The following is a 27,235-nucleotide window of genomic DNA, read 5'->3' as shown; positions in this document are numbered from 1 at the left end:
GGGCCGTGCGGCAACTGCTGACACACATATGTGGACAAGGGCGAGAAGGGGATCTCACGGAATGCCCTTGTTGTACCAATAGAAACTTGAGCTCCTGGTTTGTAATGAGATCCCATGGGAACACGTGCATGTTTTCCACCCAATCTCCTGCAGCTTTTTGAAAAGCCGCTGCTCCCGCTGCCCCCTCAGTGCAAATCTTTTCAATCTGAAAAGCACTCACTCACTGAAACACACATAGACATTGTGGTGACGTGGATGTTCATTTATGCACACTTAGAGCTTAAGTCTGCAGGGTATGGTCGTAATTCAATTTAGTTCAATTCATTGTTATTTTTATAGCACCAGTTCACAACAACTGTAACCTCAAGGCATGTTATATTGTTAACTAAAGATGACACCCTTTGCCCAAGCACTTGGTGACAGTGGGAAGGAAAAACTCCCTTTTAACAGGAATAAACCTCTGGTGGAATGATGCTCGGGGAGGGGCAGCCATCTGTTATCACTGGTAACAGGGAGATGGGATAAGATACACACTGTGAAAAAGAGCCTGAGATTATTAATAACTAATGATTAAATGTAATTATGGTTTATGAAAACAAGGAGAGGGAAAATAGGTGAGTGGAAAAGAAATCCTAATTGCATCATTTGAAGCCCCCAGGGTAACAAAGGGATGGTTCAGGCCACTGAAGACACAGCCAATTAATTCCCACCTACAAAAGTATAAAACATTTTGGCTGTCCATTGAATTTGTATTAGGTGAATGTCCCTCTTTGTCAGTCTGCTTGGCAAGCAAAAAGAAAAAAATTTAAAGCTGCTGTTTCCTGGGATGGAACAACCTCATTTTTAAATGCTGCCAAAATTGGAAAAACTGAGCCTTTAATAAGATGGGCAATATCAGGCACCACCAACAGGAAGAATAGGAAACATTTTGTCACTGATAGGTCAAATATCTAAATGTCAGTTTGCTAAGACACATATTACAGTTGGTTTCAAACAGCTAGCTAAACATTGATATGAAATCTTTGTGTGGTGGCTGAAGCATTTTGTTGTTGTTTGAGCTCTCACTTGCATCTTAGTTTATGTGTTAGCAATTGTTTTCCCCTCAGCTGAATGTAGTTTTCAGATATTTGGCATATTCTGAATCAATAAAAGTGTCTGATCGTGAACTGAAAGACCAAAGCCTCACAAAAAAATCCTAAATAGTTGTAGTTGGTAGTAACAGGGTTTGGTAGTAAAAGCTAATAATATTTTTATGCCTTGGTGCTGGTGATAAAATGTTGGTGGTCAAAGGCCAAGGACACTGTGACCTTTCACGTATCCAATCCTGGTTAATGTGATATGTCAGGTACAGCTGGAGGAAATTTTATTACATCTGGGACAAATTTCCAGTAAGACAAGAACTGATTGGGGTTCGGTGGCTCAAGGTCAGTGTCACTCTGACCTCACAAACCAGTTTTTATCCATAACTCAAGAAATCATATGCTAATTATAACAATATTGTACACAAATGTCTTATAAAGTAAAGTGATAAAACATATTTTTGTCCAAAGGTTGAAAGCTCGAGTCTGGATCGACGCCGACATAAACAGCAAGTCGACTGGTTGGCAGAGGCATACAACCCTGAGGCCGTAATTCTAGTCATGTGTTATATAGCTTCTGTACCTGCCTAAAAATGTGGTCCTTTGGGATGATGGGAATAACTTCATGTGGTCAGAGGAAATTTAGGAAATGAGTGTTACGCATGATTTCATCCCACAACCTCTCAACTCTTTCTGCTCCACTGGCATCATTTTGTTGTTTTGCTTCCAGCATGTTCTCTATAAATTAAATCACCAGTGTTTAAACTGACATACTGAGTCCCGTCCTCAAATATACACAACCAAATACTCCATAGACTGCTTTACACTGTGTTGAAAATACTAACACTACCTACATTTACCATTTACCTACACAAACACAGCAGCATGTCATCATGTGTTGGGTTAAACTCGAAACCTTCTTCCGACCGGATGTGTCCCACTCTGTCCTTCCTCTGTGTCAGACCCCTCCGGCCCTCACGTGAGCAGACGGCTTACATCTGAACCCAATTCACCCCACCTGCCTGACCTATATTCTGCCTCCCCTTATTCTTCTTACCTACATCTGTAGAAGTTTTTAGCCTGAGCAGACCCACTGGCAGCTGAGTTACAATCCCATCCCAGAGCCTGTTTTACGGTAACAGAATTCAGTATACAAGCCAATTATATTATAAGAATGTTTGATTTAGTTCATTTCTCAAGCTCTCATTTTATCATCTCTGACCTTGCTGTCTAAGATACATAAACTCTAATTTGGAAAAAAAATAAATCCTTTGCAGTTATGCAGCACGCAGGCACATAGATTGAAATCATCAGTGTTTCAGTGGGTTTTACGGCTGATTTTTGTAAGCTGACTGTTTTTTGGGACTGAATTCAGTATGCAACTGGCCAGAACCAGACTCAATCACACTACTATGCTCTGAGGAGCAGTAAGAATTTACCACAGCTCATCTTTCAGTTCACTTTACAAGAGGGTGGATGTAACGCAGCAGCTTGTTGCCAAAGTCTTTCCCATTTGGATGCGGTGCAGAAATCATCTGCTGGACTTCTTCCAGTTGTTCATTGTCCTAAAATCATTTGATAAAATTTATTTGGTGCAGTAGCCCTTCTACTATCTCAGCTGTGCAAGTACAAAGAGGTGAGCAGTAGAACAGAAAGTGATACCACATTTAGCTTGTTTATTCTCCTCATAATGTTGTAGGAGATTTTGCCCTGCTCAGCACTGCAGTGGGTCTGCGGTGCCTGTGGAGCTTGCTCAGCCAAATACTGGGGAGGCGCTCTGCGTTACTTCATGCTATTGTTCCATTAGGCCTGTTTGTTTGTCTTCAGGGAATTTGTTTGGGTTTAGGCCCACAGTAAATTTTGTCAAATGCTGGCAGACATTTATTCAGGTCTGAAAATGCAAGCGTCCCCCTGTTGTTTTACTGTATGGGGTTCAAATAAGTAAGTCTGGCAGTTCAGGTAAGTCTGGCAGTTGGCTCAGTGATTGGAATTAGTCTGGCTTTAATGGTCTGGGTTATTAGCTGACTAACAAATGTCTTTATCCAGTACAGTAGAGCTGAGTAATAAACTTGACTTTTTATGGCAGACAGACTCTAAGTCAGGACGGAGCTAGAGATATGGATGCAGAAATGAGAAATAATAAGAGTAATCAATCAGATTGTAACTTAATCAGTAACTGAAATTCATTCTTTTTCTTCTTTACAATATACTTTGCGAAATTTATTAAAAAGAACTGTGTATTAACACATTTTACTGAAACTATCAAAGATAAAAGTGTTTATTTGACAGAAAAGTTGAATTCATATTGTATACGTTGTATATAGAAGGGCTGTGTGAAGATCACTTGAAAGCAGAGACGAGGACAGCTTGATGAGCTCGCTTGTCTACTGTCATCAGTATCGCGTCAAAGAGCAGAGGGTTGTCCAAAATACACATCCACAAACAACCAGATAATGCTGTTTGCCTTTCAGCTCCCAGCTCCCATGCTAGCTTTCAGAGATACTGGGCAAGCATTGCTTTCCTGCTTTGCTTGCCCTGATGAAACATTTATGGTATAGAAAAAGTACGAATCTTTTGCTATGCTAGCTATAGAAGATTACCTTCATGGATGGATATCCTCTTAACTTTTTTTTTTTAATCTCCATTCACTGGTGCCACTGAACTGTATGTAAAGAATTGATGCAACTAAATCGATATGTCAGATATGTGTATATATTTTCAATCTGAAAATCCTGTTGGTTCCCATGAACTGACTATGAACTCATTAATACCGTCTGTTCTGGTATCTGAAAAGGATGTCTCAGCTGCTAGTTTAAAGAATTATTGGATACAACTTGATGCTAATATTGTATATTATCTTTTCCATTAGAGTTAGAAAGAACAATAAATCACTGTATTAGTGTGCAGTATCCCTCGTTCTCTGTCAGATCATCCTCTCGTTTGTCACATCTACATTCATAACAACATAGTGATGTTCAAATAACTCAGATCAAGGCTTCAAGGTAAAATCTCACTAACCAACTTTATTGATCCATCCATTTTCTCACCCACCTTGTCCCATTCAGGTTATACTTAGGGCAGAAAAAACAGATTTTGATTGTTTTAAAGACTTGGGAAAGTGGAAACAAGACATAAACAAAATACGTGCATGATACCAGTTTTCTAAAATGAGCAGATAAGCGAACTCATTTTCCCGTGGGTGAAAACAGAGCTGTAAAATAAATTGTATATTTGCATTGCTAAAGTTTAGAGCCGAGTTCCATAGATTTATTGCTACTAGACCTTTTCAATGAGTCATGTGATCCACTTTTGACAAACTGCTGCTTTTAATATGCCCTTAGATCTTTTTTTTAACTGATCATCCAATAAATATGTAAAACCATCTTAGTCTGCTCCAGATAAACATTTTATACAAATTTACTGGAAATACTCCTGATTTGTTTATGAGTCACTGTCAATAAAGATAACAGGAAAAATAGTGGCTTTGCAAGTCTGTATTCAGTAATAATCTTCATAACTCTGTGAATACTAAAATCTGACATAGTAGAAAATCAATTTAGATTAAAAAAAACCTTTGTCAGGCCTTACAGTAAGTACAGCGATCCAGGTACAGTGGGTACAGGGAAGTACACCTCAGAAATCTAAGTGCAGCATCTGGCTAATGCACAGAATGCAAGATAAGAGTCTCCATGTTGCACTGTATGGGCTAAAGATTTGGCCCCATTCCCAAAGTCCTGGTAAAATAAATGTTGCACACTGACAGACAGTTTGGCTGACCCAGTTTAGATAAATTCCAAAATGTAAATGAAACCAAAGGGGCAGAGTGGTAAGTGGGAGAGAAGTGGACAGTTCTTTACTGTGGACAGAAAGTTGTTCATTTGATTTCTTGCATCCTTATAGATAAAGTTGTCTTTTTTAAAAAACATATACGTCAGCTGGCTTGCATTGGTGCTGACTTCACAGACCTCAGACTGCTTCTCACCTCGGCAGTGGTCACGGAGCAGCCCTTCCTGCACATTCCTGGGGCTGTGGAAGATAATTGCTGTGGTTTATGAGAGGGAGAGGCCCAGAAGAAACACTTCCACCAGACTTCAGTTGTTTGATTTTGTACTTCTCTCAGAGTTTGAGACACAGGAGCAGGGTCTGTCTCCTCCAGTCTCCTAGTCTGTGGTTCCCTGCTGCAACTCTGCGTCATCCAAATGTTCTACTCACTCTTAAGGCAGTTGCATGTTGAAATAAATTGAGTGTAAGAGTGCTACACCGATGACAGGCTGCTCACTCGACACTTCAAAGTTTCTTTAAAGCTGTCCTTTTTACCCTGGCTGTCCTTTTCCCCAGTGGCATGCATCTTAACTCTAATCACTGTGCTTTGAAGGGAGCTCATTGTCTGCCAGCATCTTATTACGTGACATACAGTACATACAAAGGGAGTTAGCAGTGTTATTGTTGCGCTTTGTGTGAGGTATGGTAAAGCTGCTCATGATTATATGAATGGAGGCCCACATTGTTGGCCCCAAATCAGTGCTTGAAGTGGAGAGAGTCCTTTACAGACTCTGGACTCACATGTTCCTCTTATTAACCCTCTTCTAAACTTATAGATGAGTGTCTGTTGTACAGTTTAAAAACAACCCTGGGTTTTGGGCCAACACTTAGGGAAGTATGGCAAACGTTCATCACAGTTTCAAAGCTTTAAACTGTAAGAAGCAGGCAGCCTAATTCTTAAAGGGCCGTTAAATGACTAGTTAAAGCAAAGTGTGTGTAAATCGCTTTCATTTGCAGTCCGCATACGTGATTGTTTGGAGAGTAATTAAATGTCTCCTTTTAACTGTTTTGACCAGAATATGAAGGTTTCCCATAATGACAGGTAATTTAATTTTTTTTCTAAACAGTTACAGTATCATTTTACCTACCCATTCGGTCTTTGCGGTTTTTGGATTTGTAGTCGAATCATACATCAAGAGGCCACTGGCAATGAATAATTTCATGAAGCAGCAGTTTTAATGAATGTGAGAAAAAAGGTAATGGCTGTGTGTTTTCTGGCGCCGTATAACGGTTCAAGTAACATATCATTTCCATATCTTAACTGCTCGCTAAATTAAATTCAAATATGATATTTATTCTGATTGTTTTTTGCGCGGTTGACTGCTTGAGTGACTGGCTCTCAATAGCAGAGATGTCAGACTCGTTTTGCATGGTGGGCCACATACAGCCCACTTTGATGTTAAGTGGGCCTGACCAATTAAATTGAACTTTATTTATATAGCGCCAAATCACAACAACTGTCACCTCAAGGTGTAACCAATGAAACACCTCCATCTATCAAATCAAAGATTTTTACCTACAGATTTAAAACCTGAGATATCGTGACATAAAAAAAAAAGAAGTGTAATTTCAACCACACCAGTCGCCCAATCACAAATTTCTAAGGTAGATAGTGGAAAAAAATGGTAACTTTTCTCTCTTAATCACTTCAACGTACTATGAATGTGGCAAATGCTGTAAAACTTAGGAAAATACAGTTAAAAGTGCAAAATATATGCCTTCCTTCACATTTTCCACAGCCATGCAGTGAGGCTGGTTTGGAGTCTTTGCCGGGCCGATTCTGGCCTTATGTTTGGCACCTCTGTTCTATAGGCTAAAACCTTTAAATGCTGCCTTATGATAACATGTCAGTGTGATCTAAAAGCCAGCTCGCTTTGTGGTGGATAGATAAAGTCTCATCTGTCAGCAACTGAACATTCATGTTGCGTAATGACACTTAAAAGTCTCATTAAAGACGCGTGTTTTCAGTGGAATTCCTTAAAAGCACATTGCACTAAGGCAGATACCGTACACAGGTGCACGCGAGAGATAAGTCTGTGCAGTGATGATATTGCAGGTCTGCTAATGCCACACAGCTCTTTAAAGTTGAGGCTGTTTTGTGTATGTATAAAGGATGACTGAGCATCATTATTTTGTACTCTGTGCTCACAGTGTGCTGTAAATGATCTCTTTAAAGCTGTCTGGTGGGATAGTTACAGAGGGTTTCACTCTGGCCTGCACTGACCGATAGAGTCAATCGCTTTTTTAAAAACACATTCTGTTGTGGTCTGCTGTGACACAACGCCCAGAGCTCGCAGTGGGAAAGGACCGTTTCTCTGCTCTGACATGTTGCGAGTACTTAACCCCGATTGATAAAAGATGCACTGTCGCCACCGCTGCTTGCTGCCGCTGCAGTACGCCGACAGCAAGCACAGACACACACACAGGGCCTGTCCACCCACACGCTCTCACACATCATGTACACACAGCAGCTGCACCTGGGAATTTTGGCCTATCTGCTGCATATTCGCGATTTTCATGCCGCTCTAGAAGACTGCATGAAGAAATTTATATGTATATAACAGAAAGTGCGGCCTGTCATCATAACATGTTATAAGAAAGTGATGTAAACATAGAAAGAAGAGATTAGATCAAAATCTGTGAATGTATACAGTTTCAAAGCACCTGCTTTTTCGTCACAGCTGCTAATATATCTGATCATTTTTATATATATGATCCTTCTGAATAAAAAACAGCAATGGCTTGACTTATTGAGAATATTCTCCTATGTATTATTACCTCCCAACACTCTAACTTCTGCCAAGAAACAGTCAAACAGGCTCTCCAAAAATGTTCCACTTTTAATGTGTCACGTGCTCTTCTTCTGCCCCCCGTGTCAGCTAATGTATCATGTAAAGTTTCTGTGGGTTCAAACTGAACTCATCTTGTTGTGGTCTTCTGTATGAAAGCATTACTTCTACATGTGTGGACTTCCTCTGAGATGCTGCTTTTTTTTTTTTTTATAAAAAAACACCACATTTTAAATGGTGCTTTTGTCTGTTCCACTCCTGTCCTGTAATGTTTATCTCCCTTCCCCCATCTCCTTAAACAGAAGCCCTACACTTTTACTGCCCCCCACTGAGATCCCTTGGCTCTGATTATGTTCTTATTTATGTATCCTGTTACAGATAGAAGTCATGTCAGCTTCCATTGAGGCACTCTGCTCAGTTATACTGCCCCCAGTTGTGTCCACTAACTTGAGAGTTGAATGTGTACAAGTGATGTTTTTTTTTTTAAGATCTTCACCTAATTGTTGAGATTTTAAATTTTCACAGCAACTCCAGTTTGGATGTACAGTTCATATATAATTACTGCGGACATACTAGAGTGTGGGAAGATCATTGTCTTATTTCACCAAAATCAAAAAGAGTTAGAGAATGTGTGAATAATACAGGGGGAAATGATCTGATAGTGTACATTTTTGGTCTTATATACAGTCTTGAGCCAACCCTCATTTCTTGATAGGCAGATTTTCTTGTAATTTTTTGTGGTCTTGAACAAGAGTTTTCCAGGTTTTCTGAAGGTTTTCAAAGCTTTTCTTTAACCATTTTCAGACTAGTCCTCATACCTTACCATTTCCAGACCAATGATTTTTTGTTTGTTAAGCCACTTAATACCAACATATGAATCAGCATAAGGAAGGCAACTAGCTCAAGAAAGAGTGAAACTGTGTTTTGCCTATGCATGACATTTTTAAATGGGCATTTTGTTACTACTAGCCTATTAGTAAAAATAAAAAAAAAATGTTTGAAATGTCCCAAAATATGCCAAATATAAGTTTGATAAACATAAAATAGTAATTTTACACCAATGAGGTGATTCCCAAAGAGCTGTGAGCTAAAGAATTGGCATATCTCAACATCGTGTGCAGTGTGTCCTTAAAAAAAAATTGAGGAAACTGGACAAGTAGAGGACAAAAGAAGGGGCATGCCTAAAAAAACTACAGCAGAAGTGAATGGTTTCAGTGGAAGGATGGCTGTCAAGAAGTCATTCTTAATGGAGGAAAGCAGGGAGAAAAGGCTGAGGTATGCCAAGTTACACAAGAACTCAACAGAAAGTCAGTGGCGGAGGTCTTATAGAGTGATGCATTGTCAACTGCCATCATATTTTAGTCCACTATGAAATACCATCTGGTAAGATCCTGATTGGCAGAAGCTTCATTCTTGCCACGACAATGATCCCAAACACACTGCCAATGCAGTAAAAGCAAAGTCATGGTTTGGCCTCCCCAGCCCCCCTCCACATTATCGAAGCAGGCTGGGATCATCTTGACAGAGAACAGACCGAAAAGCAGCCAAAACCCAAAGAAGAGCTTTGAATGTCCTTCAAGAAGCCTGGAGAGCAATTCCTGAAGACTCCTTAAAGAAATGACAAGAAAGCTTGCCTAAGAGAGTTCAGCTCTGATAAAGAATAAAGGTGATCACACCAAATCTTGATTTCCAGTCTCATTAGAATTGTACAAACTCTGGTTTTGCCATATAGATTTCCATGTATACTTGCAAGTATCAGTAAACCACTGCAAAATATACAGAAATAAGGGGGGGGCTCGAGATTTTTGCACAGTATTATTATATTGGGGCTGAAACCTCTCAATAAGCACCAAAATTAAACTATGAGTTTTACCTACGGTATCCAGCTTCTCATGAATACAGTATGCGATCCCTTAATCGTTGGTGAAACTTAAGTTTCACCTGCTTTGCATAGTCAGGATTCCACTGAGAGCAAAGACAATCATGAAACGATGAAAACATCCACTGTAATACCATAAGCTTGACCATCCCTGTGCTCTTTCCTCTCATGTCTTTCTTTTGTCTGCCTTTCCCACTCTCCTTTCCTCCAGCTCTTGGTCAAATAATGCTGTACGTGGACGGGATGAACGGCCTCATATCTCACAATGAAACGATCCAGTGGCTTTACACCCTGGTTGGATCCAAGGTAAAAAAAAAATAATAATTAAAAATCACTCCACACTGTACATATCCTATAAGATCAACTCAACGACACCACCTGGCCACTGACGAGAAGGATAAAATCCTATACTTGCTGCCCTGCTGTCAGTGTGGTCACCTCAGCCCTCTAGTGGCCAGACTGCGTTATGTGCAGCAAATGTGCAGCAGATGAGGGAACTGCACTGGCTCTCTTTTCACACAGTTTTGATGTTCTTACAAATTACTTTCCTGCCTTTCCGTGTAAATACTGACAAAATATTTGGTGTCTGGTTTATTTTTCTTTTAATCTGAGCCCTGTCTTTGTAATCACTTCACCAGGAAAGAAAACTTGGTTTGCACCACCCCTCCCATTGTGTTGATTTTAACCTCAGCTTTGCAGCATATCATAACTATAACACTCCTCTCACCTACTTTTTTTTCTTAAAACTCTTTTTCCATGTTTCACAGTGGTGTAAATCACTGGAAACATTTAGTAAACCTTAGATATCTTGCTATATTTTGATGCTCATCTGTGGTTCAGCATTTTGATTTTTTATGGCATTTTTTATACCGTCTGACTGCTGTACAGTAAGTTCCCATGAGCCGTCAGTGCCACACAGCGCTCTTATCAAAACCTTGCAAGACTGTCCATACAGGAAAAGGTTTTTACCATTTGATGCCATTAAGCATCTGGAATTTAAAGGGCTTGCACATGCTCATCATAGCTGTTTGCAGACACATTAAGTTCACAGTTGAATTTGTGCGCTCTGTGTTTGTTGCTTTAACAGATTGTTTTTCTTTCCGCAGTTTCGTCTGGTGGTGAAGACATCCCTAAAGCTGCTGCTGGTGTTTGTCGAGTACACCGAGTCCAATGCTGCCCTTCTCATAAAGGCTGTGAACGCTGTGGATACCAAAAGGGGTACGATGCTTGCATAACTGAGGAAAAAAAAATACAAATACACAAGAGACTGACTCGTTCTCTATTCCCACACTCACACATGCTATAGATATTAATAAAGGAGAAAACATAGGAAACCTGCTGCATTAACCAGAGTGTCACTGAATTCAGTGTGTAATATGTTGGAGCTAATGGAGTTATTTGCATATGCTAGTCTTTAAGCCAATCAGAAATTCACTTACTTCCCCATAAAATTACAGCGTGTGCTATTATTTAATCATTGAATATGTTCACTTTATATTGAGTCTCTCTGGGATTTGTTGCTACATAGCATCATCATTAAGTTTTAATTCTCGGCTGCTCAGTGAAACCTGAGCAGTAAAACACAGAAAGCGCGGTCCGATCAGTTGTTCTCAGCCGGCCACAGCCACGCATGGAATGAGGCTTATTGAGAAGGACTGTATCTCCTGCCTGCAGTGGGGTTCAGTTACCTGCCATCCTAAAAGCTCAGCATTGTGCTGTGGCATACAGCAGGGGGTTGGTCATCCATGTGCAGGGCTCAGGTATCCCTCTGTCACTTCTGCTGTTGCGTAAGAGGACTGAACATGATCCCCCATCTCCTGATGAGAAGAGTTGGACTTGACTTCATGGCTGAGACGGTGCTCCTTACTTATTGCCACATTCAGACGCCTCCATTTTTTGTTTTTCATTTTTACTGCTGTGTTTCTAGAGGAAGATGAAAGCCATAGTGCAAAGTCTGCTGGCGCAATGAGATGACTTAAAAGGTTTTATTTTTTATATTGCTGCACAGCGATGGAGCCAAATCGGTTTTTATGACAAACTGTAAGAGGATCAAATGGATGATTTCAGATTTTGTAGTTGTTCCGCATCTTTGTAAATCTTGAAATAACTTTTCTTTTTATACACACTTGTGTTGCATGTGTTTTGATGCTGCAGGTACAAAACTGTGGTCAAATGTCATGGAGATCCTTGATGAGAAGGATGGAGTGGATACAGAGCTGCTGGTGTTCGCAATGACGCTTATCAATAAGGTCAGTAAATACTATTTAGACACTATTTAACTGACTATTTTCTGCATTTAGCATTTACCGGCCTGTCTCTAGTTTTTTTCTTTGCAATCTGCTACATTTAAGGCCCCATTTATATATTGTATCTAGATTGTTTTATCAGCACCTGAATAAAGTAGAGATAACAAAGAAAGTCTTTTGAGGTGAGAGGTCATTTGTATTTGTGTGTTTGTGGGACAGCAAGTGTTGCTTATATGAAATTGCAGTAACTGTGGTAATGAAGAAGCAACTGCAGCAGTGTAAAATGATTTAAGTGTGGATACAGGGCTGCTGGTGTTCAGTGTTTATTATCCTTGTGGATATAGAAAGATGTGTTTACATACTACTGATATGTTTAGGTATACGGTCTGGCCACAGATCGTATTTAAATATATTACTTGAATACATTATTTATTACTCAGATTAACTTCAGTCCTGCAGGTGAATTATCAGTTTAGTTTTGTTATTGTTTCATTATCATGTGTTAGCCCTGGCAAGTATCGAGGGTGTACCCTTCCTGTTGCCCTGTGACAGTTTGAATGATTGGATAAGCAGCTAAGAAAATGGATGGACGGAAAATCGCATGTGTTTGCTTCTGTGTGTGTGTCAGACGTTGGCAGGCCTACCAGACCAGGACTCCTACTATGACATGGTGGATTGTCTGGAGGAGCAAGGCATCGAAGCCACGGCCCAGAGACACCTAAGCAGAAAAGGCACTGACCTCGACCTCGTGGAACAGTTCAACATCTATGAGGTCAGGAAGCCTACAGTACAAACCTTTATCTCTGTACAAACATGCTCAGTGTATCTAATAAGTCAAATATCAGCCGGGAATGCAGTCTGCGTAAAGATCCCTGTTATACTTTATTCACTCACTGTCTCTTTGACCTAGATGACTCTCCGTCATGAGGACGGTGACGATGACACCCAGTTGCCCCCGAGTGGGCGAAAGGACCGCCGGCGTGCCAGTGTCGGCGGCACTAACGAGAGGCGAGGCCTGGAGAGAAGACGCAGCCGGAGACATTCGCTTCAGAATAGCAGAGGCCATGCTTCTGCCCCAGCATCACCCTGCACCAGTCACGCTCGTGCAAGTGGCTTCCTCCGCTTTGGTAGCCAACATGAAGATATAAGTGAGAGGTAAAAGGCAAAAGAACCAAAGGAGAGGAGAGGTGGAAAGATTTTGTTTGGGGTTTATTAAGTAATGACCTAGAGCAGAGCACATGTACAGGCAGGTTGACCATGACCTCGGTATTAAATGTTTCATCCAGCTGGGTGATCTAAAGCCTGAAATATAGCTGCAAGTAAAAAGGAATCACAAATGATTCCCATTGAGTTATTTTACAGGAAGGCTGTTTGACTACAAGTGTGTATTATATTTCATTCGTGGAGCTCTACCCTGTCCAGAGCTGAGGAAAAGAATTTAATTATATAGTAATTTAAAGAATGGCAAAGAGAAGACTGCTGCAGCAAAGTGACATTTAAATTAATTTTCTGTCACAGACCTGCCGCTCGGGGGAAAAGGAAGCCTTTGCAAACACACGATATAAGCTATCTGCTCTCGCTCTGAAGTCAGGCTTCCTTCAGCGGGCGTGCGCTGAACTTAAACTCCACCACGCCACATGTTTTATATATGACAGACCTTGGTGACTGCACAGGCTGCATCTAGTGACTCCGGCAAGAAGCAAATTGCAGCCTTGTTTAAATGCTTAAAGGGATTATGCCCGATAAAAGCACAGATCCTTTTGATGAACATTACTTTATAACCTCTTTATTCTAGATCATGCTCCAGGAGGCAAACTGGAAGTTATTTATAGTCTTCTTTTTTTGTCTTTCTCTCCCCAATCATTATTAACAAGCTTTTTACAAGAAGCATACCCCTTACCCCTGGTAGCACTCAGATCTTCAGGTTAACTTAAATTCAATCCAGCAGGTCATATGATACCATGCTAGCTAGCTTCTTCCAGTCCACCACAGGAAATTCAAGCCGCCTTTGAAGATCACAATTTTCCATATTGTTAATGAAATCCAGACAACTGAGAGAGATCCAAACAGCAAACCGGCCCAGACTCGTGTATGGCGACCCCCAAACTATCAGCTCAAACACACAAGATATCTCCTACAGGCTTAACACTGCTTATTAAATCGAATACTCTTCTTCTCTTTTGTATTAATGCTATTATTAAAGTTGTCCTTTAACTGTTTTATCATGTCATAAAACCAGGATTGTTAAAATCCTACTAACCTTCTCAGGCATGTCTCTCTTCTACACTAATAATTTTAATGCTTTTTTGAAAAGCATGTCTGTAGATTTCTGTCATTTCTGTGTGCTGTCTCTTTCATCTTCTGCTGTGTGGTTTCATGTTGTCTTTGTCCAATTTCTCTTCTCTCTCGCCTCCCCTGCATCCTCCCGTTCCTCCTTTCAACCCTCAACCCCTCCTCGCCCACCACAGGGAAGAGGAAGAGGAAGACGATGAGGCTGATAAGGAGGAGGGTGAGGAGGAGGAGGAGGAGGATGAGGCAGATGATGAAAGTCATCCAGTCTCTGATTCCTCTAGTCAGGGCACTCACAGGTATTTTAGGCCAACTAGCGGGATACAGTTTCTCCATTTTTACTCACACAGTACCTCCCTACTTTCTCTTCCATTTTGGATTATTTTCACTCTCTCTCGACTCCTGCTCTCTTGTATTTTGTCATCCTAGTGCGGTTCCAGATGTAGCAGACACTCCTAACATGTGTTTGAACTTAAAGTGTATGGCCAACATCCTCCCTAAAGCCAGTGACTCTGAAGGGCAGAGAGAGTATCTCAGCGTCAAGACCAGGGCATCTTCTCCTGTGTCCGTTCCACCTAAAAAGAGGACCTTTAGTCCTTGGTGTGTTCCTCACAGCCACCTGACTCTTTCTTCCCGTTTGCTCTGAATAGAGTGCCATGCTCTGCACACCCTCTGTATCAGTCCACCCCAGCCTCTCCACCCCTTTTCCATCCCTCTGTCCCCTGACTTAAACCAGAGGCAGGTGTTGTTTGGGGTTGAGAAAGCACTATTTTACATGCACACCTCTTAATGTGTCTGTGTATATCTCACTATACCTTTACCCAGCATTTTAATCATAAAAATACAAATAATTGTACAAAAATGTAATGCCATCACTGAAGACTTGCACTACACGATGAAGTTATTAAGCCCCGTCCTTTTCCATGATGTTGGAAAGCATTATTTTGCATTTAGTCCTCATCTGTCTTTCATTGTGACTCTGTGCCACAGTTAATCCAAGACAAGGCGATAAATAAAGTCAGAGCAATAATGAGTTTCAATTGTTACTGTGGGTTACAGTTACTGTGTAGTTTTGCTCATGTTTAAGCAGAGATCTGTAGGTCTGTAGCAACAGAAACCGCACTGCTCTGCATGTAGCAAATGGTGTTCACTGGACAATAAAAAATGAACAGTTAAAAGCTTAAAAAAGTTTTTTAAAATCAGGAATTATGGTAGATTTTGCTTTCTAAAATGCACGCTTAATCAGTGAGACAGAGGGAGATATTGTATCGTCCTTGTCTGCTCTGTCGTCTTGTGGTCTTGCAGCCCTCTTTCCTCAAACTGTCTTCTTTATGTGACTAACAGCTGGATATTTCATCTTTGGAGTCTTTCAAATCTGACTTGACTTTTCTCTCACTTACATCTTCAGTCTGACAGATAATACATCTCCTTCATCTTGCCCTGCTAGAAAGCCCTGCTGGGCTGAAAGGTAAGACAAGGAGTCAACAGGCCAATGTTAAACAAGATATATAAGAGCTTTAGAGTTGAACAGTATTATAAAACCTTTGGTACAACAGTGACTGGGTCTGTTTGAGTTACTGAAAATGTAATGATACCATTTTTACTGTTGTGCAAGTTATTCAAAAACATAATAATTACAGCTGAGTTGTTTTCACACACAAACATGGATGATGTATAACTGATGGATGGATTTTCTCACAGTGATGCTGCTGAACTGCCTTAGTGGGACAGTCACCGTAGTTTAAGTTATCAAGCAGAATGGTTATTAACACTGCATCCAATCATACAGTCCTTAAGAAATTTAACCACCACCCAATGCAAGAGCACATAGCTATAGCTGCACTAAATAAAGAGTACTGGTAATTACCAAAATCATTTTTGATGTTCTTGTAATGGCTAGTCCACTAGTATGTGCAAGCTCTTTAATAAATATTATATTTTTCTTGCTAAAATGTATTTAATAATATATCAAATTTATTGTTTTACAAAAAAGGAATCTGAAAAAAACGTCATTTTTCAGATTTTTTTCATCTTTTTGTTTTTATTAAGAGGCCACATTGAAGTTATTTACTTAAATTGTTTTAGTGGTGATGATGTGCATCCACCTCTGTGTCTTCGTCTGTCTTCAACACATATTTTCCTCTTCTTTTGACAGAATAAGTGGCAATGGCACTCCACATCCTGGCATCAAATCCATATCCCAGAACCAAACTCCTACATCACCCGTGCATCGTTTTAATAGTTCAGCAGCCTCCCCACCAGAATGCAAACCTGACAGGTTAGCAACATGGCTAACAACATTAAAAGATTTTTAATGTTAAATATAACTCTGTCAAGCTTTTATTTTGAAGAAACTTGCAAATGCATCACTTAATTAGCAATAATTTAGTCTTATTTGCTCTTTTTCTCTGATTCACAGACCTGCTATAGGGGGGCTGCTAACATTATCATACAAACAGCATCAGGAGTCTCTGGCTGCAGAGAGAGAGAGACGACGCCAGGAAAGAGAAGAGCGACTGCAGAGGATTGAAAGAGAGGAGAGGAACCGCTTTAGGTTAGCCTCCCTTATGTGATGTATAAAAAATGATGTATAGCTTCTGCACAGTGCAACCTATTAAAGACGGGTTAACAACAGGCCATCTTCACTCACTCAAGATGACCACATATCTCTCCAGTGTGAGGAAAAACTGCTTTGTGAGGATAATGAGATAAACTAAATGGTCAAAATTATTGGGCCACACCTCTTAAACTTTGAAATCAGCTAATTTCACTCCGTTGCCACTGGTGTTTAAAATCAAGCACCTAACCACTCAGTCTATCTTTACAAACATTTGTGAAATAATGGGTTGTTTTAAAGGTCATTCTTGTCAGAGAAGCTCAGGAGAATTTTCACTGAGCATGACATCCCAGTGGACTTGAGACCCAGCCACACCCTCAGATGAACACTGGTTCAAAACTCCCAAACACAAGCTAAGCAACACAGTGTATTGCTGTGCAGTGCGGCGAGGAATGCTCAGACCTCTACATTGGAGAAACCAAATAACCACTTCATAAATCGCACAACATACAAGAGCCACCTCAACAGGACAAATTTGGCTGTGGATCTGCATCTAAAAGATAAAGGTCACTCTTTCGAGGATACCAGTGTTCATGTTTTGGACTGACAAGAGTAAAAGAGGCCATTTATGTCCACTCTGAACATCCAGCATTGAACAGAGGGGGTGGCAAGAGATCCCACGTAAGTCCAACGCTCTGCTGATTCAGTAACTGCACAGTTCCTCCTCTGACATCAGCATCAGCAGCTCCTGTAAATTTAATGTGTACACGGCCCAGTACTTTTGTCCATACAGTGGTGTACGCTGTAAAGAGAATAATGGCAGATGGAGCATCATCATCTGTTTGCACATATCAGATTTAAATAAAATGTTATGTAGTATGAATGCAGGTTTAAACTGTCTTTTGCCCATGCTCTCCCTGCTCTCCATGATCTGTTTCTGTCTTTCTGTCTCAGTCGAGATTATGTTGAAAAGAGGGAAGAAGCAAGACAAGCCAGAGAAGAAAGGTGAGGTTACTTTGTTCCAGGGTTTCACATGCATTTATATTACTGTGAAGCTAGTTTAAAAACTAAAGGGCATTTTAATATCTGATCAGATATAAGATGTACAATTTGCCTCAGCCTTAAGATGTTCGAACATTTAACAGGAATAGTGTGTAGTTGTCTTTTGGCATGCATGTGCGGTTGAACAGTATCAATTAGAACTCATTCTTATGCTATCCTCCTTATCCTACACCCTTTTTTTTCTTTATTTTCTTTTTTTTTTTGAAAATGCAGCTTACACAATTTTGGGGGACATGTGAAGTGTTATCTCGTGCCAAAAATCTTATAGAGAACTTTGGCAGCTTTATCAAAACGGATATCATTTGTCATCATTTCAGTCATTAAGTAATGGTACTATGGCTCCATTTTCCGTAATTACCCTGGAATGAGACAACGTAAATGGCTTCTATTCATTGACATAACTTTTTGATCATTGTTATAAGAGGCCATCATACCTCTAAAGTCTAAACTGTCATGTATATTTCAATAGTTAGACTTGGTGGAGATTTATGCTTATATAGATGTCACTACCCCAAAAAACATCATCCTCATCGCCATAACAAATTTATTGTGCATCCTGTATTTATTTATTCAGTTATCCGTTACCACTTTTCATGTTACTACAGCGCAGTGTCTACATAAAAGTAAAAGCAGCTGTTTGTCATTGCAGGTACAAGGCTGTGGAACGGGTAGCTGCGGAGGAGTTTGAGCGGGAGCGCCCCAAAGTGCCAACAAGAGGGCGGACGGAGATAACTCTGTGTTTGAGTCCAAACCCTGCCAGCCGCTCAGCATCCCGCTGTGCTACACCTTCATCCGTGATTTCACAGGAAGACACCTCCACCACCACACACCAGAGTTTGGGTAAACCTTGTTTGTCAAACATGTATTCTTCATTAGGACTTTAGAGATACGTGCATGAATGAATGCTTGATGACACCGCTGAAGGACACAGTACTGGCTGTTTGTGCTCCTGTCATTGAAACTTGATAAAAATAATTCTACTTCCATCTGCTTTGATTTAATGGCTCCATAGTGTAGTGGTTAGCACATTTGCCTTATACACAAATAATACAGGGTTCTAGTGTACTCCTTGTGCCAGTTCTTGCCAGTGTAATTGAGAGGGTTGCATCCAGTACAAAAACCTGTGCCGAATAAATTGTGCTTATTCATCTGCTGTTGTGACCACTTAGTAAATAAGGGAGTAGCTGAAAGCACCTATAGGATCTTTACCTTACAATATAAAGCAGCTTGAAGCAAGTGTTGTTGTGATTTGGCGCTATATAAATGATAAAGTCAGACAAAGCAACAAAAGGAGAAGCAGGGCTGAAGCTGCACTGCAAATGTAGATGTGCAGAGGTGCTTGTGCTCGGCCAAAAGCTCCTATGGATTGATATCAGAGATTAACAGCTTATCAAATATCAGTGAATGACTCTCAAGATACTTCAATGTAAGATTGTAATCAGAAATTTCTTGTTTTTTTTCTTCAGTTTATCTCAGCATGCTTCTTTGGTGACTTTAAACTAAACATAAAGGCTGAAGCTGAAGGATTTTTCTCAGACTTTTTGTAAAGCATTGCAGTGTTTCAGCCAATTGTATAAAGGGTTTAGGTGATTGATTTATGTATTTCAGTCCGAGAATGTCAGTATCAGCACAGTTAATTATATGCCGGGAAACAATTTTAAATATATTTTTAGATTTTCCTTTAACTTTTTTTTTTCTTGAGCACTATCAGAGTTATACATTGGCACATAACTCTGTACAGAAACATTTAAAGTAACATTTTTCTTTAATATTGCTGTAATTTCTCTTCCAGGAACAGAACACATCCCACATGCTGAACCACAGACCAGAATAAAAAGCGCAGCACCAGAGTTACCAGTATTAGAACCTTCCCCTGCACCTCCCCCTGAACCAGACAAACAGCAAACTGAGGCGGCGTCGCAGGCAGAGACAGAGGATGTTGCTGCTGAAGAGAAGGTAGCGGTAGAGGTGGCTTCAGTTGAACAGTCAGGCAAGAGTAAGGAAGAGACACGAGAGCAGGTGAAGCTTGAGGAGCGGAGACAGCGTATGGATGAGGCAGCAGAAGAAGAAGCAGATGTAGCTGATAAGGTAAAGGCGGGAGAGCCGGATGTAGAGGCAGAAGTAGAGTTGGAAGAGGAGTCTGAGAAGGAGCAGGTGACAGAAAGGGATGCAGACGACAGTGTGCTGTTGAGTGAAAAAGAGAGGCAGAATGAGGAGGTGAATGAAAAGGACAACTGCTCTGCGTCCAGCATCTCCTCCACAAGTAGCACTCTGGAGAGAGAGGAGCGGGAGGTGAAACTCAACCGTGACATCGAAGCAGGTAGAGCTCCAAAATTTAGCAGATTTTATTTGCTTACTTTGATGATCAGCTATGCATATTAACTTCTATTTGATCTAAATTGTTTCCATACCATCAGGCCAATGGACTCAGTGCATTAAAGAGGCAGATGCGAATGACCACTGCAACAAAATTCTCAACGGGAAACGCTTCATGCTGGACATGCTCTATGCTCAGAAGACGGCCGCTGAGGATGATGGGCAAGTGGGAGAATCTGAAAAGGAGAAATGTAAATGTGAGAAGGAGGAGGTGAATGACTCCGTGGCGAGTTTGGCTAGCAGGATCTCCACACTGGAGGCTCACAGACAGGCCAGAGAAGAAAATGTGAAAAAGATGGAGGTGGGAAATCTGGACAATCAGGGCAGCGTCCGGGCAGTGGCGGGGAAGTTTGGAAATTTGGTCAAGGGCCTGACATCACCTGAGGCAGAGACCTCAAAAGAGCAGCAACAGGCTGAAAAATCATCGCCCGCTGCCTCGTCAGCGTTGGCCCCAAAGAAAGAGTCGGACTATATCTGGGACCAGTTGATGGCCAAACCAAGAGAGCTGCGGATCAAAGATATGGACTTCACGGACCTGAAGGATGAGGATGACATGGACATTTTAGATATGGACAGCACGACAGGGTCAGGTGACCTAATACCACCTCTTCCTCCCCTGCTGTGCAATACTGCCCTGCCACCACCACCACCACTGTTTGGATGCCCCCCACCTCCTCCCATCCTTGGCAAAATGATGCCTCCACCTCCGCCATTTATGGCCCCTATCCCTCCGCCATCCCCTCAGCTGAGCCGAGGGGATATTCCTCTCTTCCAGAAGAAGAAGAAGACCATCCGTCTCTTCTGGAATGAGGTGCGTCCTGTGGACTGGCAGTGTAAGAGTCATAAATTCTGTAAGGAGTCTCTCTGGTCCAAACTGGAGCCAATTACACTGGACACATCCAAGTTGGAGCAGCTGTTTGAGTCCAAATCCAAGGAGCTCTCTGTCACGAAGGTAATTACTGTCAAGACTGCTGTTAGAGCTGCTCTCCTCCCTTAGCTGGTTATTTGAAAGGATCATTTTGTGATTTAGTTTGGTGCTAATTGTGCTTGTTGTCTCATATAAATCAGGAAGCACACGGTACAAGATGGACTTTAGATTAAGTCATCCCTACCCCTGGGTTAAAGTAAACTATGGGACCAGAGCACAATGACACATTCTTAAATCTTCAGAGTTAGTACAGGATCCACTGATTGAAAAATCTGTACGTTCAGGGGTCGGCCCTGCTCAGGAAACTAAAACATGTTCAAAAATAATGCCTTTAAGTGCAGAAAGTTGTGACATTTTAAGAAACATGTACTGTAACACCAAGAAACACTGCCATGTAGACCCCCAAGTCTTTTAAGCACAGACCACACAGGTAATCAGGAAAAAAAATAATAATTTGAGGTTGATATGTTGGATACATTTTTGCACACCTCTTACACATAATGCCTTTTCTAAAACATTCTAATTTCTCAAAAAATTCTGTAGAAAGCAGCTGTTGATGGCAAACGGCAAGAGATCATAGTGCTGGACTCAAAGCGCAGCAATGCTATAAACATCGGTTTGACTGTCTTACCTCCTCCCCGCACAATCAAGACTGCCATTCTCAACTTTGATGAGTACGCACTAAACAAAGAAGGCATCGAGGTGAGTCTTTTTAATAAGGTTCTGCCTTATGACGCACACCTATGGACTCTTTCTCTCTCTCTCTCTCTCTCACTCATCTTAACACCCCAGCTTATCAGAATACGGAGATGTTAAGATATATTGTGACTATCAGCTTGATTTGGGGTTGTTTTTGTGCAATTTTGAATTATTGAATATTTTCTATGATTTACTCTTATTTACACTGAAAAAGAAATAATGTGTTTAAATGGTATTATATGTCTGTTTTCCCACCTTCTCCCCAACTTTTCTCTTCCTGCCACTAGAAAATACTCACAATGATCCCCACAGAGGAGGAGAAGCAAAAGATCCAGGAAGCTCAGCTGGTCAACCCTGCCATCCCCCTGGGCAGCGCTGAACAGTTCCTTCTCACCCTCTCCTCCATCACAGAGCTGTCTGCTCGCCTGCAGCTGTGGGCATTCAAGATGGACTATGAAATTATTGAGAAGGTCAGCATCAATCCTGCTCATAGCAGTTGCACAAGTGCATTATATCTCATTTTTGCTTCTGATTTCCTTATAATAAAATAAAATTTTGTAGGAAAAAAAGGATATTTTAGGAAATATGAAATATCGCATGACATCTGTAAATATGAAGCTACAGCCAGTTGGTGATTATCTTGGCTTAGCAACAGCTTTCCAATAGACTTCAGTACAGCTGTACTTCCTTTTGCACCCAGTTGTCTCCCCCTGCTGGCCACTAGAAAGAATGCAGGTTTGAGGCACTTTCAAACTATCTTCACTTTTGACATCCAGAAACTTCATCAGTCTTTTATATACAGTGAATAGTTTAAACAAGATTTGTTTTTCCTATATGGGATACATCTGTGTGATGAGAGAAGAACAGGCTTCACTGGAAAAAAAAGAATAGGCATGCAAGGATGTGTCATGTGCTTCACGACTGTATTTTCCTGCTCTTTTAGGAAGTGGCAGAGCCTTTGCAGGACTTGAAGGAAGGAATGGATCAGCTGGAAAAAAATAAGACACTCGGATACATTTTGACCACGTTACTTGCCATTGGCAACTTTCTCAATGGCTCCAATGTGAGTAAACCTCCAAGTCGTATGTAGTGTTTACTCACTTTGTGCATTTTCTCCAGTGCTCCTCACCCCCCGCCTCCCCTGACAGAATATTGATTTGGCAAGAGTTCTGCGTGCCTCACTGCACCAGACACTGTCCTTCTACAGTAAAAACACTTGTCAAGGCCTCTGCTAAACCTGGCCCTGTCTGTCTCTGTGTGTGTCAAAAAGAGAAAAGGGGAGGGAGGGTTTGAGAATTTCTTTTTGTCTGGCCTTTTATGTGTGAACCTGCATATGTGTCTCTGTTTTTTTTTCCTCATTTGTTTTGTTTTTGTCTCACTTTGTCATCTGTGTTTCTTTGCCCTCGCGTGTGCCTCGGTGTATATGCAGCTGTGACTAAGTGTATTTATGAATGAACCTCTGGGATATGCGAGCCAAACATGCAAAAGGGAAACATAAGTCATCAACATCAAAACAGGCAGTTCCCGTAAATAATGGCCGCATTTATATTTTGCAGTAAGCCATTTAAAGCTGGCAGGAGAACAAGGGGAGATCCCGTTAGGATTAGGATTATGTCTTTCATTCTGGCTTTTTAGCTTCGCTGTGGTGAGCAGAATAATCAGTCAGCCCTGAAATAGAGTGTAGTTTCAGTCTAATGAATCTACGTATCTACTCTTAGCTCTTTTCAACTCCCTTTTTTTTTCCTGACTGTGCCAAAAAGGAAGTTCGCTGCAATTTTGGTCCTAGAGTAGCAGCATTTGATTTTAATTTTAGACCATTGTTTCCATCCCACACTCTGAGTGTGCTCCTGTGTTTGCATATATCTCTAGGCTAAAGGCTTTGAGCTGAACTATTTGGAGAAGGTCCCTGAGGTGAAGGATACAGTTCATAAGCAATCTCTGCTGCACCACGCCTGCTCCATTGTGGTTGAGAAGTTTCCAGACAGTACTGATCTCTACTCTGAGATTGGCGCTGTTACCCGCTTGACCAAGGTTCCCTTTAAAATTTCACTTTAACAACTAATCTAAAACAGCTTGTTGTTAGTAGACATAAATGCCAGTGCCACATCACCTCAAGTCTGTCTTGGTTGTTAGGTGGACTTTGACCAGCTTCAAGACAATCTGGCCCAGATGGAGAGAAGGTGCAAAGCATCATGGGATCACCTGAAAGTCATTGCAAAACATGAGATGAAACCAGCATTGAAACAAAAAATGTCTGACTTCCTCAAAGACTGTGCAGAGAGGATCATCATACTCAAGATTGTACATCGAAGAATTATCAACAGGTGTGTTCATGTCTAGTTAATCCACTTACATTAAAGCTTTTGTTTTTGCATTTTCCAAAATGTATGTCTGTGGAATCCGATTTTGAGTGCTCGTCAATGATGAGGCATGTATAATGATGCAGTGTCGCTCTACTCCTCTCCAGGTTTCATGCTTTTCTGCTGTTCTTGGGCCATCCGGTGTATGCAGTACGTGACGTCAGCATACACCGCTTTAGCAAGATACTGAGTGAATTTGCTCTAGAATATCGCACGACGAGAGAGCGCGTGCTGCAGCAGAAACAGAAGAGGGCCAACCACCGAGAGAGGAACAAGACCAGGGGAAAAATGATAACAGATGTAAGTCGTCTTCAGCCGACCTACACGCACATTTTTCCGTTTCATAATCCTCGTCTTTGTTTAGTTTGAGCTTTCTGATTTCTGGGAAACAATACGGCCCATCCCTAGACGCTGCTTATATCCTTAATCTGGTTAAAGCGCCAAATGCAGCATTTGTAAGGACATCGGTATAGCTCCTTGGTATTCACATGTATAGGTTACTGTAACAACAATCAGTGAATTGTTTTTAGTGTATCCTATTCTGTAGCTGGAGCCAGCTAAGAAAAGCCAGAGCAAACACCTCACTGCATGATTAAAATCCCCCGGACTGTCAGAGCAGACTCAACAGCGGGCTCTGGCAAGAACAGCCGCTCTTCAAAAGGTCCCTAATTCAGTCACTGTGTGAGAATTCAAACTCTGGATTTCTGGATGGCCCACTCCTCAGCCCACACTCCTACAAAGAAATATGCTCCTTCTGGCTCCACAGCTTGAATCTACAGTGATGATTTTATGGTGCAGGACAGGGGTGTGAAACATAAGGCCCGGGGGCCAGAATCAGCCCGGCAGACAATCCAATCCAACCCATTGGACAGCTTTGGAAAATGTAAAGGATGGCATAAGTTTTTAGACTTTTAACTGTATTTTTAGGAATTCTACAGCTTGTCCTACTGACAAACACGTCCACCACAGCCATTCAAGCTGCAGTAAGAACATAATTGATAAAAAGTTGACAGGAAACCATGACAGGAAATCTACTATCTACTATAGACATTTCTATTTTATTTCACAATGTGTCAGCGGTAAAATAAGTAAAACAGGGCATTTTCTGTGAATTAAAAAATCGTTCCACTTTATAGTTGAGCTACCAGAATTGTAATTATATATATTTATTATGTACAATTTAAGCCCAAAGAGTCATCCTGACACATTTCTTTCAATAACTACAACAGCATTTCGTCATCATGTTGAAAAACTGAGATGTATCGTGTCGACATTGCATTTCTTTTTCTTATATTGACATATCTCAGGGATTAAATGCACAGTTAAACTACTTTACACTGACAGAAGGGGTATTTCCACCAGTCTGGCTCACTTGAGATGAAAGTGGGCTTAATTATGATGTAAAATGAGTTTGGCATTCCTGTTCTAGGAGTTCAAAGTCTCACAAAAATGTAGGTATTAAAAAGAACGTGTTTAAATATTTTAGAACTTCTGGTATTTGCTTCCTTCCTAAAAATTAGGTGACAAGACTGTACCTATCTCTCATCTTAAAACTCCTATAAAAACCTATACTATAATTTTAAAAGTCGGCAAATTTTCATTTTTACAATTGTTTTTCTATAGAGTGAAGACGACGATGATAGTGAGGTAATTCTGTTTGCAGACATGTGCATGGGTGTTTGCATTTAACCCTGTTTTTTTTAGACATGCTGTTGTAACTTTGGAAAACACCAAGTGTTGTAACATCAGGATTAACAAAGAAAGAGTCGGTTGTGACACTGACAGGCTGTGTGTGTGTAAGAGACCAAGCGTGAATGAGGAAACTCGATGGACAGAAAGAAGTGTCTGCATGATATTTGCTGTTGATTAAATCTAACTTGAACGACTCACGGATACTCAGGTGGAATATAATGAAATTCTTGAGCCGGGCATGTCGGGATTGTTTCAAGAACCGGTCTTGTGGGAGAAAAAAGATTGTATCTCAGAGTTGTGTTTGGAGTGTTTGAAATGCCTAACCGCTCCTGTTTTATGTTAGAAAGTACTATCACTTGTAAAGGTTTACCTGTGTGACAACTTTAATATGTAAAAGGTCTCAGAGCATGGAGTTGAGTCACATTATACTGCTAACACAATCTCATGTGCCCTTCTGTTGATGTAGAGTGGTAAATTTGGTGGAGCCCCTTCAGACAAACCGGAGAGCCAGCCTCAGAGTATCCAGAGTGCTGAAGATGCAGCAGAACACGAGAACATGAAGGCCGTCCTAAAAAGTAGCCTGCAGGGCAAAGATAGTGGAACATCCACGGTGCCGGGCCTTCGAACACGCACCAGAGCCAGTAGCACCAGAGGTTCTTCTCCTTTGCGTGTTATGCTTTTACACTCTTACATATTTTCTTATTTTTACCACTGCCATCCAGAATACTAGATTTGCATTATGTAAGTCAAACACAGTAACAGTTGTTTCTGAATTCTGAAATCTACCTAAAACCTAAGTTTAATTACAACCATTTAGCAACATAGCAGCAAATCTCTTCAGTCTCTGTGTTTATACGCCACTTTGGTGCCTCCGCTCACCCCCAACCAGTCAAGGCAGATGGCTGCCCCTCCCTGAGCCTGGTTCTGCTGGAAGTTTCTTTCTGTTAAAAGGGAGTTTTTCCTTCCCACTGTCGCCAAGTGCTTAATCAGAGTGGATTTTCTCCAGTCTTCACCTTACAACATATAAAGCACCTTGAGGCAACTGTTGTTGAACTTATAAGCTATTAAGTTTATATTTAGAAATAGCGATGTAAACATTTTGTGAAGCCATTCATAAGCCAAGCTAATGTGTTCTACTATCCCATCATCAGGTCAGCTATTTGCTTTTATGACTATCAGTAATGAGTAATTATTATTTTTCAGTTCATTTGTAAACAGTCATTTCAAGGCAGTAAGCAACTATTCAGTTATAGGGGGGAGAAGTTACAGTAGGGAATGATCATCCATGAATTTTTACATAAGGAGAAGGATTTAAACTAAGTTTTGGATTTTACAAATAAATTTCATTTACATGTGATCAATTCACAATAGTGAAGGAGCTTTATATTACATGGCACAGACTACAAAATTAAGGAGAGGAATGCAAATTATTTGGCGATCCTCAGTGACAAAGCACT

The 27,235-nt window shown here is 40.9% G+C and overlaps 1 protein-coding gene across 2 annotated transcripts in view; it reads left to right on the top strand.

The window, feature by feature from the left end:
• fhod3b (formin homology 2 domain containing 3b) overlaps positions 1–27,235 on the top strand; it is a 91,611-nt gene that overhangs the window by 61,117 nt on the left and 3,259 nt on the right. Inside the window, exons 6-24 of one of the 2 annotated variants that reach the window (XM_039619688.1) lie at positions 9,781–9,875; positions 10,676–10,787; positions 11,724–11,818; positions 12,444–12,587; positions 12,726–12,970; positions 15,513–15,572; positions 16,260–16,382; positions 16,524–16,658; positions 17,616–17,666; positions 18,373–18,563; positions 19,516–20,043; positions 20,141–21,051; positions 21,571–21,729; positions 22,014–22,196; positions 22,670–22,789; positions 23,596–23,757; positions 23,860–24,050; positions 24,194–24,386; positions 26,245–26,431. In XM_039619688.1, the coding sequence (XP_039475622.1) occupies positions 9,781–9,875; positions 10,676–10,787; positions 11,724–11,818; positions 12,444–12,587; positions 12,726–12,970; positions 15,513–15,572; positions 16,260–16,382; positions 16,524–16,658; positions 17,616–17,666; positions 18,373–18,563; positions 19,516–20,043; positions 20,141–21,051; positions 21,571–21,729; positions 22,014–22,196; positions 22,670–22,789; positions 23,596–23,757; positions 23,860–24,050; positions 24,194–24,386; positions 26,245–26,431 (3,885 nt within the window). The remainder of the gene's footprint in view (positions 1–9,780; positions 9,876–10,675; positions 10,788–11,723; positions 11,819–12,443; positions 12,588–12,725; positions 12,971–15,512; positions 15,573–16,259; positions 16,383–16,523; positions 16,659–17,615; positions 17,667–18,372; positions 18,564–19,515; positions 20,044–20,140; positions 21,052–21,570; positions 21,730–22,013; positions 22,197–22,669; positions 22,790–23,595; positions 23,758–23,859; positions 24,051–24,193; positions 24,387–26,244; positions 26,432–27,235) is intronic. The other variant, XM_031746213.2, reaches the window with a different exon arrangement.

This window comes from Oreochromis aureus, linkage group 11 (genome assembly GCF_013358895.1).
Source record: "Oreochromis aureus strain Israel breed Guangdong linkage group 11, ZZ_aureus, whole genome shotgun sequence".
Classification (NCBI taxonomy): domain Eukaryota; kingdom Metazoa; phylum Chordata; class Actinopteri; order Cichliformes; family Cichlidae; genus Oreochromis; species Oreochromis aureus.
The sequence above is the reverse complement of the archived record's forward strand: the minus strand, read 5'-3'. Positions and strand labels throughout refer to the sequence as shown.